The 17,492-nt window shown below is 36.3% G+C and overlaps 1 protein-coding gene across 1 annotated transcript in view; it reads left to right on the forward strand.

Annotated features, from left to right (window-relative positions):
- Positions 1-17,492, forward strand: part of NEGR1 (neuronal growth regulator 1) — an 845,668-nt gene that overhangs the window by 662,200 nt on the left and 165,976 nt on the right. The window contains exon 6 of the mRNA XM_081056016.1: positions 11,103-11,254. Coding sequence (XP_080912142.1) covers positions 11,103-11,254 — 152 coding nt within the window. The remainder of the gene's footprint in view (positions 1-11,102; positions 11,255-17,492) is intronic.

Genomic DNA, 17,492 nt, shown 5'->3' on the forward strand with positions numbered 1-17,492 from the left:
ACTTTGACAAAGGAATATGAGAGAGAGGGTCTCCTTCCCTTCTTTTATTTTCAAGGAAACCAGAAAAATGAGTTAAAATATTTCTCTGTATCTCCAGTGATCTTCTTTCTATGCTGTTTTCCATGTAATTTATTTATGTCAAAGGTATGAATACATTACATTTATATAACACATTGTGATTTTCAGAGCATTTTCAAATATGATAGTTTTGCAAATGTGCAGATTTTTACATTTCACTTACACAGCATCAACTCTTTAAGCTTGGAGTGCTACATGAGAGATATAGAAAAAAAGAAAAATAGAAATAAACATATAATCGTACCTATTTAAATGGTGTAGGCTTGCTACACTAGTCAACATAAAAGTTTCAGAAAGACATACAATGGGAGACATACCTTGCTGCTCCTTCAGTTGGCCTTGATTCCCATATCCCTCTGACAGTGTATCTCTCAATTCTAAGTGATATTCTCATGACAAAGATGACTTAATATCGTGTGGTTTTAAAACAAAAGCCTAGAACTTCATCTGGCGCTCTGCTACAGGCAGTGATCTAAAACAATGGCCCACAACACCTTTGGAACATCTAGGCCTTCGAGTAAAATTTAAACATTAGCAAGAAGTACCAAGCTATGCGTACTTGTTTATAAATTATGCATATGAATTTCTGAACTAGTATATTGCATACATTAAATGATGTACAACAGATAAAATTTAAAAGATGAGATACAAATGGATGTAAATGGACATTCTTAAATAGACATTCTGTTGTTTTCTTCCCACATTCCACCAGATCACTTTGTACACACCTTGGGGTATTTGCCCTCCATTTTGGAGACTCTTGTAAAAAGTATGGTAGTTGAAAGTAACAACGTTTAAGGAATTTTTAAAGCCAATTTTAATGACATGCAACATTTACCCTGCGTGCTGACTTTGCAGTCTTACAACACATATTACCTAACTCACTTTGCACAATCTTAACCATTCCTTGCATCATTTTAACTAGATTACCTTGAGGGGAAAAAAAACACAATCTCATAAAGGTGAAATGACTTGTATAAGGGAAGTACAAAATGGGGAGTAAAATCTAATTTTGAGGGAACTATGGGAGGTGATGAATATGTTTATGGCCTTGGTGGTGACGTTTCACAGGTATATAGTACTTAGCCCCAATATATATACAGCTTTGTGTATGTCATGTGTACAATATAAATATGTATGATTTTTAAATGTCAATTATACTTCAATAAAGTGATTTTTTTTAAAAAGCAAAAACAAAACAAACCCCAAATTTCCTGACTCCTATGTTGTGTCAGGATGTCCTTCTTCTCAATTTTATACCACAACTTCGATTACTCAGAAGAGACTAGAAGCAAGTCCCTACTCTCTCTCTCTCTCTCTCTCTCTCTCTCTCTCTCTCTCTCTCTCTCTCTCTCTCTCTCTCATCCTCTCATTCGCAAGGCCATTTTAGTAGAGAGAGCAGTTACATGTTTTGGCTTAGAAGCGTACTGGAAATAACTTCATTACCACCCCATTTAAAGATGATCTTCCTTGCTGGCCTCAGATTTTACTTCATTCAGCACTATGCAACAGGCACTATCTGTTAGCTAATTTAAAAATTTGAAAAGGAAATAAGTTCCTGCATTGAAGGAATTTGAATTTCTAATGTGATCTCACTATTATTTTATTGTGTTCCTTTATTTATTTGTTATTTTATTCCATTCTGACGAGATTTCACATATTTTAATAACTGAAGTCTTATCAGTACAACTCCATCACTCCTATGATGACTTTGTCATCTGAGGCCAGGAATGTAAAAAGGATAATACTTGTTCATTTGTGAAACAAGTGGGAGCATTTCAACTACTGAGAACTGGAGAGCACGTATCCATGTAAGACGTAAATATATATTATTATATTTAAAACTTGGGACTAAGCGAACAACATTGGAAGTGGACCATCTCCACTTTGCAAGCCCTAACTTAGAGTTTATGACTTGTCATAAAAACCAACAAAATGAACTAAATACTAAGTAAGGAAACCCTAAATAGAGTCCAGTGAAAAGTGCACAGAGTCCATTCAACTTAAATCAGAGCATTCATAATTGCTTCCGGGAATGGTAGCCTTTATCCTGGACACCAAATGATGAACACCATTTCCAACCATTACAAGGGGTCAAAAATCATCATAGGCAAGGAGAAAACATAGGTGATGTCATTTAAGTACTGCATGGAAAGGTTTTTGTGTGTGTGTGTGTGTTTTGTTTTTTTTAAAAAAAAAGCCTTGTGATACAGGGTGGCAAATCAAGTGTATTAAGAGGTAAGTTTAGAAAGGCACTTTAGGGCAAAAATCATAATGTCGTAAATGTCATGATAAGACATTTGGACTTGATTCCATAGGCATTCAGAAGCCAATGAAGAGCTTTTCAAGAGTAGTAAAATGGTCCACTCCTTGTGTCACAAAGCGTTTCATGGAGCCGTTGGGAGGAAGGGAAGGGAAAGACATGAAATATGGCTTAAACTAGAGTATCGACTGCACAGTTAAAGAGCAGGAGAGAGGAGAGATGGCATTTGTATGTGTCAGTAGCTGATTAGATAAAAAGAAATGATAATTTAAAGGTAATTCCAAGTTTTCTATCTCAGTAACAACTGAATGGTGAAGCCATTAGCTGTGGCTGGGAACGAACACGGGAAAAGAGATTTGAGAGGGATCAGGTAGAGTTTGGTTTGGGACACACTGAAATTGAGATATTAACACTGCATACACAGTCCTACCAGTACAGCTGAAATGTGTTTGTGTTCTTAAATACGTAGTTGTATTTTTTAAATAAATATCTGATCTTATCACTTTATCCTTGAATCCCTCCAGTGGTTCTTCACTGTCCCTAGTATAAAGTCTCTGACATCACAATATAACATGGTAGACCTTCAAGTCCGGGCTGCTATTTACTGTACAGCTATGAATCTTGCCATTCTGCCCTCTCACAATAGGGACTACAACCATCCTGAAATATTTTAGTTCCCAAACTGTGACATGATCTTTGTCTTTCAGGCCTCTGCATGTATTGACCCCTTTCCTTATAAGCCCTTTACACACACACACACACACACACACACACACACACACACACACACACATCTGGTTACCTTTGGCTGGCTGCCTTCCACTGGTTCGTAAGTGTCAACTGAAATGTCACCACTTCCAGGAAAATTACCCTGAGACTTTTTTACTATTAGAGGAAGCTCTCCACATGTACTCCCAGGAACTCACCTGTGTCAAAGCACTTATTAAAGTACACTCAACTGTTTTACTTGTCTATCACTTCTCATCTATAATCTGCCCAAGAGTGAAGAATCTGCCCTGTTCACCACCGAGTTCCCAGCATCTTACATGGTGGTTTGGAACACACTTTGTTCTAAGAATGAATCATGTAGCCTTTTAATAATGATAAACTAGAGCCATTGTTATTTTAATGCACTTTCAAATTGATAAGAGATCATTAGTACACATGCATCCTGTCACCTTAGCATGTGGGACACTGTAAACCCAATATATGATTACAAAAAGAAAACTAGTTTCTATCGCTCAATTCTGATTTCCCAGGATTTCTTTTTTTGCAAACGTGGTGTCTGCAAAATTGTTGTGTTGGTTTATTGTGGGATGAAATTTGACATTAAAATCATGGGCACGTTGATATTAGAGAAGCAGTTTAAGCAGAGGAGAGAAATGTACTCATAGCCCAGGTTGTCAGGGATTCAAGACTCACTGCAGCAGGAGAGAATTGACATCTGCACCGGAACCTTTGTTTATTTGGTGTGGAGTTAAAATGCAATATCTAAATTTTGGTGCAGCACAACATCATGGTGAAAACAAGGTTCTTACTGAAATTAAGAAATCTATGGAACCAAAATATACTTGGAATTAGTTAAGGTGCATATATAATGTATAATTAATTGTATACAAACAAGCTGTAATATTCTACCAATCAAAATAGAAGACACTATTGTAAAAAAAAAAAAAATGCAATATCTTCCCTGTACAAATCAAACTGTCACAAGTAAAGGCAGCCCAAAGAACTCTAATCTAAGATTATTAATTTCATTAAAAACTGATAAAGTAAATACGACAAACATTTTAAATAGTCTAATAAAGTCTAAATCATTAAAGTGTCCTTATAAGTTATAATAACATTAATTTATTCAAATGTGCAACTGAAGATAGATACCCCTTGAGGCTAAGACAGTGATGCATGATATTTTTCAGTCTGTTCCTAGGAATAAATGATATCATATTGTTTTTGAGCCTTGAGTACCAAGCAACATAGTAAACCAATCGGTTGCTATAGCAGCGTGTTCACATAAATTTTCATTTCTCTCTAGTTTCTTACTCCTTCTTTTAACTTTTATTTTTTTATCCACCCTGCACATCTGTGGAAAGCCTAGAGGAAGCTGATAATGTGCATGCAATTGATACTGAGTTTTGCACATCTTAAAATCATGATGCCATGATCTTTTCAGTCACTCTCCTACTTCTTTTCTTTAAAAATAATTTCCTGTGTGCTCAATATTTAATATTTTGCTGCCATCTGAGAGGAAATGTATCTGTTCTATCTAAGAAACAGACCTATCATTGAACAATAATAACACCTATCATATATCTAGTGCCTGCTTCATTCGATACATATATGTGCATAGATATTACATTTTATATATGTGAAAAAACATTCTTATAGAAACACTTTGAGATTGGCTTTATTTTTCCCGTTTTACAGAAGAAAAAAACTTAAAATTATAAAAATGTGAAAATGTAATTCATTCAGTCAAGTATGAAACCATTATTTACTGTGTATCTATGAAGTACCTGGCACTAGGCTACGTGCTTGGAATACCATGAATAACAAAACCAGCCAGGAACCTTGCCCTAATAGAGTTACACTCCCATGGGGAATGTGGACAGTAATCAAAATCACACTAATGTCTGAAAACTTACACATGAAAGGATGTCACAAAGAGAAGTATTTGATGTTATAATGATGATTTGACAAGTCAGAGAGAACACAATAACGCTATTGCATCATTCGCATTTGAACGTTAGGGATGATTTTGGACTTACTTAAAAATATTCCATTCTTGCCACTTGTCTAGTTTGTACTTTTCTTCCATTCTTGTTACATTCTGCATGTACCCTATGGAGAGAGATTTATTACCACCCAGATATTTAGTGAACCTAGGGGAAGAGAACAAACAATAATTGATGCTGAAGGTGTGGGGAGGTGATTTGTAGAAGGAAGGAGATGAGAACTCATTTTATGCTTCTCATTTGGGGACTGTACATAGCCTGAAAGGGTGACTCCATTGGAGGCTGAAGACAGCTGCTGTAAGAAGCTGCAATGATGAGCATAGAAAGCCCCAGAAAGATCATTGAGAGTCCAGATGGGCAGCTAAACTCAACCCTACATATATATATATATATTTTTTTTTTTACTTTTACTCCATTAGGTTCACCCCCATGGAGTAGACCTGTCTTTTCCTAGCATGGATACCACATAGTGCTTTATTTAGCTCTATTTGTTTCATTCACTGGCTTCACTTTATTTCCTTGCACAACTGATGATTTCTGACTTGTCTCTCAAAACTCAAATACAACATTCTAGTTTCTAATTGGTGATTTGAATACTAATAGCTATTTTGGGAGGATAACAGTAATCAGAAGACCTGAGTTTGAATTTTGGTTCTGTCACTTATCTAATTGTGGGAGATAAATTAACTTAATCTTTGTAAATTTCTTTTTTTTTCATCTGTAAAATGGGACTAATAATGCTTACCTCCCAGGGTTGCTATGAAGATTAGTTGATATACATTTGAAAATGCTTAAATGTTTTCTGAATATCAGTTTTCCACATTCTTAACACCAACTTTTTTTATACAGTGTTGAAATGTTTTAATGTTAGGTTACTTCAGTCATAAATGTGTTGGGAACAGCTAAGTTTTTCAACATACAAAAAAGCATTTTCCTGCTCACATTGCAAAGACTAGAAATACAGCCATGATTCAGAGCCAAAATACATGTAAGCTAGAACTCTATCATTAAGAGAAGCATTATGCGATGTGTTGTGTAAGGACTGATATGTTATCTCATTGTCATCTTTGGATATTCAGGTGGAGCTAAAGTCCTTTAGATAGTCACTAAGTCACATTTGTCTTTTCTTCTTTGGTTTCTAAATCAGTGCCCAAGCATAAGAGGCATTTGATCACCATTTGATGACCAAATAAAACTTCATTTCCGTTAAGATCATGTCAGAGTTCTATATTTACCCAAGACTTTTTCTAAATTTTATTTTATTTTTTTAGTAATATCTTTAGTTCAACCTCTTGGAAACCCATAATTCTGCAGTCCATTGGTGGAAGTTGCATTTCTTTTCTTTGTGTAAAAATGACTCTTATGATTCAAGAACTACCTTCCTTCCCCTACTGTCTTTCATCTCTGTTATGCTAACACCCAAAGATCAATTAATAAGACTATATTAATTCTATCCAGTTATATAACATGATACATTATTATTGTATTCCCTTGTAATTCTACCCTGATAAAAGGTCTATCATCATTTGAGAATACCTTTTCCTCTCTTATTCCAAGTGATTTTAACATTGTAAATGTTGTCTAATATTCTCGTATGTTTCCTATATTAGCAATTAAGTCTTTGTGTGCCTATTTGCACCTAAAAGTTTGTTTCCCTAGAAATATTTATTGTTCCCTCTGACCTGGAAAGACAGATAATAAACAAAAGTCCCAAAATGTGCAGTGAGGCTGGATTTATACATATAAAATGAATGAGGTTTAGTGTAATGGCTCCATTTACTTTTGCAGTCATAACAATCAGTGCCAATGGCTTTGTGGTCAGCTTTGCTATTGTGATTTTGCTGGGAGCTCTCCTGGACATCCTATACAGCTACTGCCTGCGAGAGGTTATGACTGTAAGGTTTGTGAGCATTTCATGAGTCAGAAATATAAGTACTACTAGTGATTAGCGTGCTTTCCATGTGCAACTTCTGACTGACACTTGAAAATATGAGACTATTCTAATTCATAACTAGTTAGCTGGTCAGGCTGTGTTACTCATGAGTTGGCAGCATCTGCTGGCAAAGCAAAGAGCCTGCAGTTCACAGATATGAGGCATTAGCAAAAGCCAGAAGGAAGAAGAGTGAGGGCAATAGCCCTCGGTATTCAGGCTGCTACAACAAATTACCACACACTAGGTAGCTTAGAAATGGCAGTTCCTTGTCTCACAGTTCCCGAGGCTGGAAGTCCGAGATTACGGTATCAACATGGTCTGGTGAGGGTTCTCTTTGGATTACAGATTTTCTCATTGTATGTTACATTGTAGAAGGGGCTAGGGAATCTCTCTGGAGCCTCTTTTATAAGGCACTTATCCCATTCATGAGCGTTCCACCTTCATGACTTTTAAGAACCTCTCAAAGACCCCGCCTACTTACACTGTCATCTTTGCAGGCTAGGATTTTAACATATAAACTTTGGAGGATCGTAGTGATATGGAACAAACTCCTGTTGGTGGCAGAGGGGAGCGGACCACAGTAACAGAAGAATCGTATAGCCATGAGGTGCACTGAATGGTAAAAATGCCAAAAAATAAAAATGACCACACATTTCTAAGAAAGCACCATATGCTGCCAATCTAATGCTAAGGAAAGGAATGCCATTCTTTAACCCCAAGCTCAACAAAATTAGTTTCTCTCTCTTTGGGAGGTAAACATCTCTCATTCTAGAATCTAAGTCAATACAAGAAGGATGCCCTTAAAACTTGAAAAAGTTAAGTGTTTAGGGAAAAGAGAGAAAGAACTCCAAATAAGGCAATATTTGAATTTAGTTCTCTGGTTTTATTGAAAGGTGTACTGTAAACTATTGCTTAAGTTGTCACTTTTAGATTTCACATCACTGATGCGAGGAAGCCTGGTTTCAAACAAGTCTGGAATGGATATGAAAAAACCTTGGAGCCAGGATCAGTCTTGAACAGACTCATATGTGCGTGCTTGAAACTGATCAAGGATTTTCTTTAACACAGAATGACAATTTACTTTGTCAAATATATGTTTTTATTGATAAAAAGGAATGATTCTCTCTACCCATATATCCAACTGTACTGGAATAAATCTGTTTCATAAAAATGAACCATCAACGTGCTCTGTTACTATTTGTTTTTAATCAAGGGGTAAAATTATATTAGGGCCATACTGATAAGATTTCTATGTGTGGCTCTAATTTCTATATCTAGTAACTAAAAGTGGATGTGTCATTAACAGGTCCATTGTGACTAAAATACCCTCTGTTGTAAACATTTGTTCATATGTCTGATTCCTCTCTCCAGGTTTGACCTCTGAAGGGCCTTCAAAAATTTTTGAAAATCATGTGTTGCCCGATCTAGTCCCTAGTCGCATAGCACAGAACTCATGTCTGTAGCAATTGACGACTACAATTTCAGAATTGGTATAGCTGAGAAAGTCCCTCATCCACCCCTCTGCCCCCAGGATACCTGTAGGAAAATCACAGAAGTACACCCTTAAGAGAGATACACCATCTCAGAAATCACTCTTTCTCAAGGTCAGCTTTGCAAAGGCTGCCCCAGCCATCTACCAGGCAAACAGGTTCTGAAATGGTGTTTGAGAAGTCAACACTTCTGAGATTCCCAACTACATAAGAAAGGAAGCTTTGGATTCTCCAGCAACCTCAGAGAGGTAGTTTCCTCTGAGAGGGAAGAAAATACCCCCAGGGAAAACACTTTTCTTTTTTATTGGCCAAAATCACCCGCCAGGGTGATCAGAGCAGCAGAGGTTGGAGCACTCCTGTGACAAAAGGGGGCCCACACATACAAAGCTTGGATAAGATGCATGATTTAGCAACATCTGTGGCTTTGCCTTCACATACATCAAAGGTCAGAGAATAGGAAGCTGGCTCAGAGGACAGCCCTAAGGAACATAAGCAAATAGCTCCAGGAAGTAACTAAATCTTCTCCCTTGAGATTTTATCCCCAGAGTCTGGCCAAATGAAGACTCTGACGAATTACTGTATTTTCCCAATTCTCTAGCACTAAAATGAACCTTGGTTTGGTAGATGGGCCACAATGGGGTTTTAATAGTCTAGGAAGTTGCTGAGTCTTCTGGAGAATTTGTCCGTTGAATAGATATGGGCAAACTGATTTCAGCCATAATGCTTATGCTTTCAGGACAATGAAACTGTGATTCTTTTTTTAACATACAGCATATATTAATTAGTTAAAATAAATTTTTTAATGTGATGTAGAAAATATGTGATAATCACTGTGGGAATTTAGCACAAATTTTGATAGATTTGCAATGTGAGGCAGAAGAGTAAAAGCTGCTATAGCCTTGATATTTTATGCCCTATTTTCTTGTGTCAGACTTGGAGATCACTAGCTTTCTTGCTCAAGTTAAAGTTTTTCAATATTTATTCAACTCCAAGTTATATTAACCCGATTAAACTTTGAGTTTTAGATAAGCCAAATTCAGCTATTACATGAAATGTAAGTCACGCCCAGAGAAATCAAGCATGGCTTGATTTAACAACAGTATATTTTATCTAGAAGCAGATGCAAGTCCCATAACATAATGCAAAGGATTTCAACCTAAACTCTCAGGGGAATGTCATTTATTAGCATCTTTGTAATTAAATACCTATTTAGTACTAAAACCTGAACACATTAAAGAGGTGAAACTAAGACGCCATTTGGGCTATGAACCTACATAGCTCATACTGTGATCGGCACATCTTATTCACAATAAACATAAGGGACAATTAAAGAGAAATTTTCAGATTGGCATCTCCATTACAGCAGAATTCATAATGAAAGAGAGAATATCTTAAAGGGGCCACTGAAAAGGGCTTACCAATCCTTGTCTCTTGGGGATGTCACCCAGACTCCACTGACCTATGAAATGCTTATTATGTACCTAGGATACCACTATTAAGTGCTATGTAGGATGCAAATATAAAATAAAGTATGCTCATACGGCCCTGTCTTTTGAGGAATTTAAAACAATTCAATTTATTTGGGTTGAAAAGACTTGTGTGCACTGAAACTGCTAGAAAGAACAGTTGAAAACCGTGGTTTTGGTTATCAGCCCCACAAGAATTTGGACAGAAATGTGCAGAGAGAAAAAGAGTCATTCAAGGAGCATTAGAGAAAAGATATAGCATGTAGGTCAGCACCAGATGAGAAGGGAAGGATCTAGATGGCAGAGATCAAAGGAGATGATGACCGCTGGGTGCAGATTCAGGAAAAGAGTGAAGCAGGTGTGAGGGCTCTGAGAATGGTAAAGCTACACCAGCCTGTGTGAGAGTGAGGGCCTCTGCTGGGAAATCTGGAGAGAGATTGTTGGGTAGTCAAACTGGAATCCCATAAAATGTAACCCCATACCAAGGCCCAGAAAAGTTAAAAGATTTCCCCAGGCACATTCCTAAAATGCAGCAGAGGTGAGATCCAACTTTCAATACTCTCCTTAATACTAGCCTGCTGTCTTTTTCTAGATTAGTCATCCAACAGCAAATCATCTGTCTGGGTTGTCTATGGCAGCCGTAAAGTGCCGGATTGACCCTGGATTCACTCAGAACCATCCTATCACAATTGTAGGCTTAACTTTTATGGGAGTTATCCAATAATATCATTTGAAATGGCCTAGACATTTCCCCAGCCAGCTTACCTAAAAACCATCAGTGTGTGCTTTTAATGGAATCTTTATATTTAATTTCCTTTACTCTTTCTTGACTTTTAGGAGAGGAGATGCCATTGTTGTGGTGTGTTTCATTTTCTAAAATACAAAATATTGTGTGAATGGGACATGTACATATCTAAGCTCAATTTGTTACATAGTACAAACAATCCCATAGGAACAGTCTACAGCTGTCATACAAGCTCTCCTTTTCTCTACTAAGGAAAATATAATTGCACCATTATCATGCTACGCACTAATACAAGTGTGGTCGTAACTGTCTATGGGTTGCATTGCAACCCCATCTAAGATAAAAATGATATCCACAATACATATTTACCTAGATTTTATTTTGTCTTCTAGGCTCTTCAATGGCCAACAAGGAATTATCATTCAAAATTTTAGCACAAGATCTATTCTCACTGTTACCAATGTGACACAGGAGCACTTCGGCAACTATACTTGTGTGGCTGCCAACAAGCTAGGCACAACCAATGCGAGCCTGCCTCTCAACCGTAAGTAATAGTGTTCCCAAAATGCTCCCATGGGTCTCTTGGCTCCTATTCATCAGTAGAGATAAAACATAAGAATGGACTATGTTCATTTTAGAATTCAGCCTGAAGTGTCACATTTCTTAAACAGAAGAACTTGGCCCCAAAATAATATGTGTGTTTGAGAATTTTATAATCCCTACAGAAGTCTACATCTGCTTATAAAAATGTCTTAGGGCTGAGAAAAGGAAACAAATATTACATAAATAGTAGGACCCACTGAAAAATGTCTTCTGACTACAGCTGGTTGGTTTGGTGAGGTTTTGTTTGTTTTTAAAAATATGTTATATTATCTTGAAACATAGATTAATTTGTGTTGAATTTACTGTTCGTTGGTTCTCTTTAGAAAAATAGTAAGTAAATGATCATGTACAAATATTTTATCCATGTAGAGAACAATTTTACTCAAAACTCTTTTAAAATGCAACTTAAGGTTTTACTAAAATAAATACTATATTTCTAATATATCTTAGTTCCTAAGGACTAGAAATGAAAAAAGAAGAGCAAACACACACAAGGGTGAGTTGAGGGGAGAGCCACCTATTGCAATGTTTTCTCCTGCGATTCATTTTAGTGCTTTTTAGAGGCTGAATAAGCAAATTGTTTAATTTCTAAGCCACTTAAATATTTTGAAATGGAGTGTTTCTCAAAACGTTCTAAAAAGACTACAAAGAATATACTATCTTTTCAATTCTACAGTTATCTGAATCATCCATATCTCTTATTTTAATATTTTATAGTAATATTTTATAGTGTGTCTGTATATATATATATACATATATATGTTATCATTCTATGATCGTAAGCTGTCTCTGAAAATGCAAATATTATGTAGTTAATCACAGACATGATCATTTCCATTCCACAGAAATGGGGATGAGATATATAATATTCCTACTACTTAAAAATATACTACAGTAAGTGTCATGATTTTTGAACTTTGAATTACCATGATTTAAGAAACTCTGATCTTAAAATATAACAGTTTGTTGTTAATAAAAAACAATCATTTGAAAATGATTTATTCTATATATACTTTTAAAACATCACCTCATTTGTTATTCCAGCTTAATACTTCTTAATATATCTTAGTATCTCCACTCTGAAAGAAAAACATTTGTTGCCATGCAATAGCCATAGTGTAATATACTTGCTTGAGTTTCTTTCATGAGAATGATTTATTTAATGTAATTATGAATAATATAAACCATTGAAAATATTATAGAGCAATGTGAATTCCAATGCAATGTAAATATTGATACTTCTTTGGTATGTTATTAATATTTTAAATGGTTTAAATATTCAAGGACCTGACGCAATAACTGAATTAAAAAGGCAAAGTAAAGAAAAATTTAAGACTTAATAACACATTAAATTTTTGCTATTTAAATTTCCAAAGTCATATTCTGATGTTCAAACTGAAACAGTAATGAATACAACAAATGAGGAACAAATGTCACTGATTTAAATGTTTGTGTTACTCTGGCAGCATTAACACAATCATGTTGAAATAAAGCACGGCTCCAACGGCCTCTCTAAATGTGGTATCTTCAGCATGGACTTCAATGATCTGTCTCTCTCTTTGCCATTGGCTTCCTGTATGTATAGGTGCTACAAAATACTAGTGTCGTTTATTTGTTGATAGAGACATAGTATGCAAATATTGTCTGTAATTATAAACATGGCCCTGGAAGTTTAAGGAAATACCCATGTATGAAGAACTCTTGTATGACCTCATCTGAAGATCTCATTTCACTAAGCATTTCTGTTGTGTATAATAACTATCTTTATATATTTTTCGTCTCTTTACCAAATTATGTTTGTGGAAAAAGCAGGGTCCTATCTGATCGACTTTATTATCTCCCATATCACCAATATGGTGCCTGCTATTTAGTAGGCAATCAGTAAATCTTTAGTGAGGGAAGGAATTAACAAAACGTTGAATAAGTAATTGAAAGGATAATAAATACATGGATGAATGAACTAGGTTTTAGCTGTAGGGTGTCTATTTGTAGTTTCTACATATATAACCAATGCTATAAGTAGCTTTTATTGTCAGCTTACTATGGAATAGATCGTATTCTAGTCTCTTCATATAAATGTCTTCATTTAATTCTCAAACAATCCAAAAAGATAAATTCTATAATTCTTCTCTTACCAATGAAGAAACTGAGAAAAAGAGAGATTAAAAGCTTGTTCAAAGTTATCTGGTTAATACGTTAATAAGTAACAAAGCAAAAACCTGAATCTTCACAGTCTGGCTTCAGAGCCCAAGCTTTTCACTCCTACATTTCACCGTCTCTCAGTATAAACATAAAACCATCAGTGGGGAGAGATAAATTGTATAATTTGCAAAATACTCTTTGCAAGATAAAACCTCTACATATAACATGGTTGTCCTTCTTTTGGTTTTTATCACCTTTGCTTTAATAGCTTAGGGTGCTATTCTTTGATATAGAAAAACTCTTTTTTAATAAATGTTTAGATATAAACAGCAAATTTAAGTACCTAAAAGATGAATGGCATCAATGTTTGACTTAAAACTTATACAAAAATGAGACTCAGAAACATTTATACACATTATTATGGAATTTTAGATCTCCTTGGAATAATACAATATCCAACACAGGCATTGTGAATCTACAGACTATGTATAGGGAAAGACAGCTTTTCTGAAGTTCATACAATGCTAGTTAGAGAGAAAGCAGTGTGTCCCTTAGTAAGAACTCCTGTCATATCTTCACAAGGTCTATGAATGGGAGAGTCTTCAACCTCTAAACTGATGCAAGACTAGAAGCCAGTTTAAGCAGATCTAATATTAGCTTGTGACATGCTAAAGGTTTTCTTTTAATCTGTTACTGAAGATCAGCTCTTCGCGAGTGTGTAAAGCTAACTAACCCATCTTCTCATCCAGGAGAAAAGAAGTAGACTCCAGAGTCTGTCCCTGTATACCTGGTGGTATTTGGAACATGCCAAGAATAATCAAATTTCATGCTTTCATGATTTGTATTCCTGAACAGTTAATATGCTCAAAGACAGGATAATCAGGTGATTACCTGATTACAGGGTAACCAGGTGAGCTACCTAGCATAGTGCTTATACGTAGTAAACACTCAAACCGGTTGATAATAGCATTTCAACAGAGCTTTTAGCCACTGGGAATCAGCTCCCCATCCATAACTATTTAGAATACATCCTGAGGCTATTCCAATCTACTCCTAGTTTCTAATAACCTACATTTTCCAGATCACCAAGAAGATGAAAGGCAAGAAACGATAATTTCGGGATTTGCCATAACTAAGACCATCCAAAACGGAATGTAGCACCTTTTAGTGTGTAAATGTGTATGTGTGTTTCACATAAAGGGAGTTAAACAAGTCTTGATTTGAACCCCCGTTTTACCACGTATCAGTTATGTGTGACTTTGAGTAAATTACCTAAATGCCAAAGCCTCATTTAATTCATTTATAAAATGAGGGCAGTGATAAGTCCCACCTACAGAATAAAAATTAAATGGGATGATGCCTATAAAGCACTTATCATTCAGCCTGGATCAAAGTAAACGTTCAGTAAATGTTAACCATTGTTATTACATAATATTCCCCAAGAGCACTCAGTTCAATTCATTTCAAAAACATATATGTGTGTGTGTGTGTGTGTGTGTGTGTGTATATATATGTGTGTGTTTATGTGTGTGTGTGTGTGTGTGTGTGTATATATATATATATATATATATATATATATATATATATATGACTGACCTATATATATATGACTGACCTTATTTGATGATTGACTGCTAGTACTTTACTGAAGGATTAGATAGTAATCTCTCACTGGCAAGCCAAAAAGAAAACATGCAAATTTGAAATAATGTCCCAACTCTAGCTCATAACTTAACCTCATCCCTTGCTCAATGCATGAACCAGAATTTGTGGCACTAATGTCAGATTAAATATGATGTTTACAGCATAGAAGTGCAGACATCCAGGAGATTCAAAGTGTAAAGGCAGAACTAAAACAATTGTTCTATTCTGAAGCTCAGGTAATTCATTCCATGGCAACATTCATTCTCCAAATAGGTGTATTGACTGCCTATAATGTGCAAGGCACTGTGCTAGATGCTGGAAAGAAAAGGATTAGTAGAACTGGAACCCCGTCTTCAAAGACTTCTCAGAGGAATGAGGTATGGGGAGCAACAAAACAAGCAACTGTGATGCAGTATAATCAATGGTACCTTAGTAGGGCAGAGAAGAGGCTGCTAATTCAGTCTCGCATGCCACGACAGGACTGTCCTCTGGAGCAGGTAATATCACTATATGAATTATAACTAAGATACAACTCAAACACCACCTTATTTATCACTGTCTCATAGTTAAAGGCAGAACTTTGCAGAATTAATTCAACAACAATCATGAGCACAATGTACAGTGGCACAAATGAGAGGATGATCAAGTCAATCTCAGTGACTCAGGGTAAGCTATAGAGGAGATGCATTTAAACTAAGGGTTGATTGGGTTGAGTGAGCCTGGGTATGGGATTGGGGAGTTGGGGCGGGGGGTGTTGGTGAGAGAGAGACTCCAATATGGAATGGCTCTGACATGGCAGTATGAAACAATCCAACATGTTTGAAGACATGACAGTACTTTAATGTGATTAGAGTAAAAGATGAGAGGAGAGAGTGTTGAGAGATGATGCTGGACAAGTTGGTGGAATTAGGACAGGAAGGGGCACAAATGAGTTTGGACTTTATCCTTCTGGTTTTGGGAAGCCAAAAGGAAGAATATAAACAGATTTTGTTTCTGACAGATATTCTTAGCCAATGTGGAGGGCTAAACCCAGCTTATTAGACTTATAATAATAAAGGCAAAAGAAGTTAATTGCACAACAAGAGTAGCAGAGATGAGACAGTTGATAAATAATTAGGAAAAGGAGTTAATGAATAGAAACTAGGTAGGAGATTGTGAGAATCTAGATAACTCCCAACATTTAGTCTGGATGACATTAAGCAGGACAGGACACAAGAGGAAACTTACCACTTTTAGATTTGAGGGGGAGACAGAGATTGAAAGAAGAGAAATAACTTCAATTTTAGACATATTCAGTTGCATGCAATGTTCAGGAGGTAGCCGGATACGAAGTCCAGAATGGAGATATGATCTGGAAGTTATCACAATGGAGGTGGTACTTTCTGTCATGAGAATAAATATTTCTCCTAAAGGTCATGTAGAGTGAAAGGATGAGCAAGAAAAGATGACCAAAATCCAAGTAAACCCAGCATCAAGGCATGAGCAGACGAAGGGAAATATCCTGTGGAAGCATGTGGACTCGATTTGATGAAGATACCAGAGTAGGATCAGTACAATGGAAGCCATGGGAGGAGACCAGGTCAAGAAGAGGGGGTGTCAGCAGTGTCCGATGCTATAGCAGGTCAGAGAAAGTCTTTAAATCAACTACTGTCTCTGACAATTGGCCGTTATGGGTGATCTTTGCCAGACCAGTTTCTATAAAAAGGCAGAGACATAGACAGTAAACTTTCTACTGGTGAGGCTATGAAAGGCAGAACACGGACTAAGGACCTGCCATGATGCTTCAGCAGCTTCTCTGGTTTGGGCTTCATCTCTGATTAATAAACCCAATGGCTATGTTTCTATGTGTCCGTGACCTGCAAAAATATGGTAATCCTGGTCTTTGGGGAAATTCACTTGCCATGTTTCTTGCTTTTTGGTAAGCCTCCCTCATTCTCCTCTTTTATCACATCTTTCTTGGGTCCCAGAGAAACAAGAACGGGCTTTGATTTCAGATGAACTCACCTTAAATGTCTTTGCCTCCCGTGGCCTGTGGGCCTCAGATTGTCATCATAAGAGGAACTGTAGTTCTGAATACAGAAGTTCATAGTTTCAGTATAATTACTTCAGGTAGAGTGTACTTTCTCAAGGAAGGGGAAAGCAAACTGTATGGTGGAATAACTACAGGAAAGCTAGTATAAAATGAATCCCTCATCCTCGAGATTATCTGTCTAGAAATTTCTGAAATATGTCTGTATCTAAACAGTCTATGTGTGTGTATATGAGTGTGTGTGTTTGTGTGTGTGTGTGTGTGTGTGTGAGAGAGAGAGACAGAGAGAGAGAGACAGAGAGAGAGAGAGAGAGAATATTCTGCAGTCAGTGTAGATCAGCTTCAGGGAACAAGTGCTTTAAAC

Source organism: Rhinolophus hipposideros (genome assembly GCF_964194185.1).
Source record: "Rhinolophus hipposideros genome assembly, chromosome: 8".
NCBI classification, from domain to species: Eukaryota; Metazoa; Chordata; class Mammalia; order Chiroptera; family Rhinolophidae; genus Rhinolophus; species Rhinolophus hipposideros.